This window comes from Gymnoscopelus microlampas, assembly GCF_963454915.1.
Source record: "Gymnoscopelus microlampas genome assembly, chromosome: 11".
Taxonomy (NCBI): domain Eukaryota; kingdom Metazoa; phylum Chordata; class Actinopteri; order Myctophiformes; family Myctophidae; genus Gymnoscopelus; species Gymnoscopelus microlampas.
This window is the reverse complement of record NC_139948.1, coordinates 37288187-37290686: the sequence shown is the minus strand read 5'-3', so window position 1 is coordinate 37290686 and position 2500 is coordinate 37288187. Positions and strand designations below refer to the sequence as shown.

Here is a 2500-nt window from a genome sequence, read left to right as displayed (position 1 = left end):
TAGATAGGGCTTAAAGGAGTAGTTCACCCACGAAATGACTTATTTTCTATCAATTACACACCCCATGAAGCCGTGAATTAATGGTGATTTCTTTGTTTTTGTCGCATTCCTGAGCCAATAATTTGAGGAAATCTGAGGAAAGTCATCATATTATTGGCTTAGGAATAAGACAAAAACGTATATCTCCATGATTGCAAGGCTTCATGGGGTGTGTAATTGATAGAAAATAAGGGTTAGAGGTAACACTGAGGTATAAAGAAAAATTACATTTTAATTGGCATTTAAAACATATATATATATATATATATATATATATTTGATATTGTAATATCATTTAATTAATATATAATCCAATTTCTTACTTGGGTCACGAAAGGTTCCTGTGAATCCATGAGGAAGCCATGTGGATGAAAACAAAAGGTTTTGGTCAGTAACTGCATTGTTCAGTGATATATGACATGAATGTATTCCCTTTTATGAACAATTCACAAATTCATCAAAAATAGGAGGAAAGAAATCTCCTTATCCAGCTCCCCTTTTTCAAACGCATGCACGCACTCACTCACGAACGAATGTGCACACACACTCTCACTCACACACGCACACACACGCACACGCACACACACACACACACACACACACACACACACACACACACACACACGAAACACGCACACGAAACATGCGCACGAAATCTGCACACAGTTAAAAAACACACAGGAAATATGCACATAAAACACAGTCACACACACACACGCGCACGTGCCCACAAGGAACACACACGCTCATATGCAGGCAAATTAACTCTATTGCATGCACACTCACTCCTGCACCTTAGACGTTTGACACGCTGTTCCACTGTCGTTTACACCTCAGCCACCGGAAATACTTTCAATATTTATTTACTACCGTCGGCCCCTGGATATAAATAATTCATGTACCACCTCATAAAGTAACAGTAATGTTTATTTTACGACTCGCCTTCAACGCACACAAAAGATGTTGTGATTTTTTTTCCTTTTTTCTCCCAGGCCGCCATCACATACCAAAGCGCACGCCAAAAGAATGTAATGCGTGGTACGATTTTAATCAACATTCCTCTTTCAGCGGTGGTGGTAAGAGAGGCTAATTAGTCATTCTAATGAAGTGCCCTCCATGCTTCTTCCCTCCCTCCCTCCCTTCTCACTTCTAAAAATGTCCCTGCTGCCAAAGCCCGTGGCCGTCAGGCTTGACGCATTGTGCAGAGGGCCTTTAAAATATTTAACGGAAACGCCGCCTTAAATTTCAGCCCCTCAGACACTAGGTCCCCATACGCCACAGCACATGCTCAGTCAGCGCCCAGCCACACGCACTCCCAGCTACCCCCCTTCTCTGGTGAATATTAATACTGGTGTAGAGCTATTACCACAGCCCAGGGTCTAACCTCTCACACACGCACGCACGCACGCACGCACGCACGCACGCACGCACGCACGCACGCACGCACGCACGCACACACACACGCACGCACGCACGCACACACACACACACACACACACACACACACACACACACACACACACACACACACACACACACACACACACACACACACACACACACACACACACACACACACACACACACACACACACAGAGAAACAGACAGAGTGGAGGGCAGAGAGTGCTGCACAGCACACCCATAAAAAGTTAATTTAACTCGAGAGAATGTACAAGATATGTAACCAAATGGACCTTTACGGGTCCCTGCATTTGGTTACATTTGAGCATTCTCAGAGTACATTTGTCCATTCTCAGAGTACATTTGTACATTCTCTGAGACAGAAATGAATACATTAACATTGAACAGGTTACTGTCTCTTGAACACACACACGCACACACACGTAACATAAGCATAAACCCATAATTGACTTCCACCCGGACAGCAGTTCAATCAATCATATTCACACCGGCGAGTGTGACGTACAAACAAAATGGCCGCCGTGTCAATATGGTCAATATCCAGTAAGCAGTCTGGTATTCTTCTACAGGAATTGCAACTTAGGGCTGATCGAATTCCACTATCCTCAAGATTGCTGCCTCTGTCACATTACAGCATGTCAATTTACTTTCACTCAATTTGTGACAGTTAGTATAAAGACGACACGATTAGAAAGCGGGTGGCTGGTTATATACTGTAGTGCTTCAACAAATCAACACTGATTCAGTTTGACAGCTACATACAGTGGCCTGACAGTGCAAGCGTGCGTGCATGCGTGTGTACGTGCAGGTGAACATGCATAAACACTCTCATGTCAAAACATTGCCAGAACGGCAGACAGGCAAACAACAACAGCGAACGCACAGGCACAAGACGCACACAACAGCACAGAGGAGAGCGCGGGGCCTAACCGGTGGAGTTGAAGACCCCAGGTGATGGAGGAGTGAAGCTCTCAGCCAGCAGAGTGTTGTAAGGGGAAGTGCCGGTGCGCGTCTGCAGCACTGGGTTGGTCAGGAGAT

General features: G+C 44.8%; 1 protein-coding gene across 1 annotated transcript in view; it reads right to left on the bottom strand.

Moving 5' to 3' along the window:
• Positions 1-2500, bottom strand: part of adgrl1a (adhesion G protein-coupled receptor L1a) — a gene marked incomplete at its 3' end in the record, with an annotated part of 163569 nt that overhangs the window by 1145 nt on the left and 159924 nt on the right. Inside the window, exons 24-25 of the mRNA XM_084072728.1 lie at positions 2393-2500; positions 363-380 (exon numbers count right to left, since the gene is read on the bottom strand). The exon at positions 2393-2500 is cut by the window's right edge and continues 15 nt beyond it. Coding sequence (XP_083928854.1) covers positions 363-380; positions 2393-2500 — 126 coding nt within the window. The remainder of the gene's footprint in view (positions 1-362; positions 381-2392) is intronic.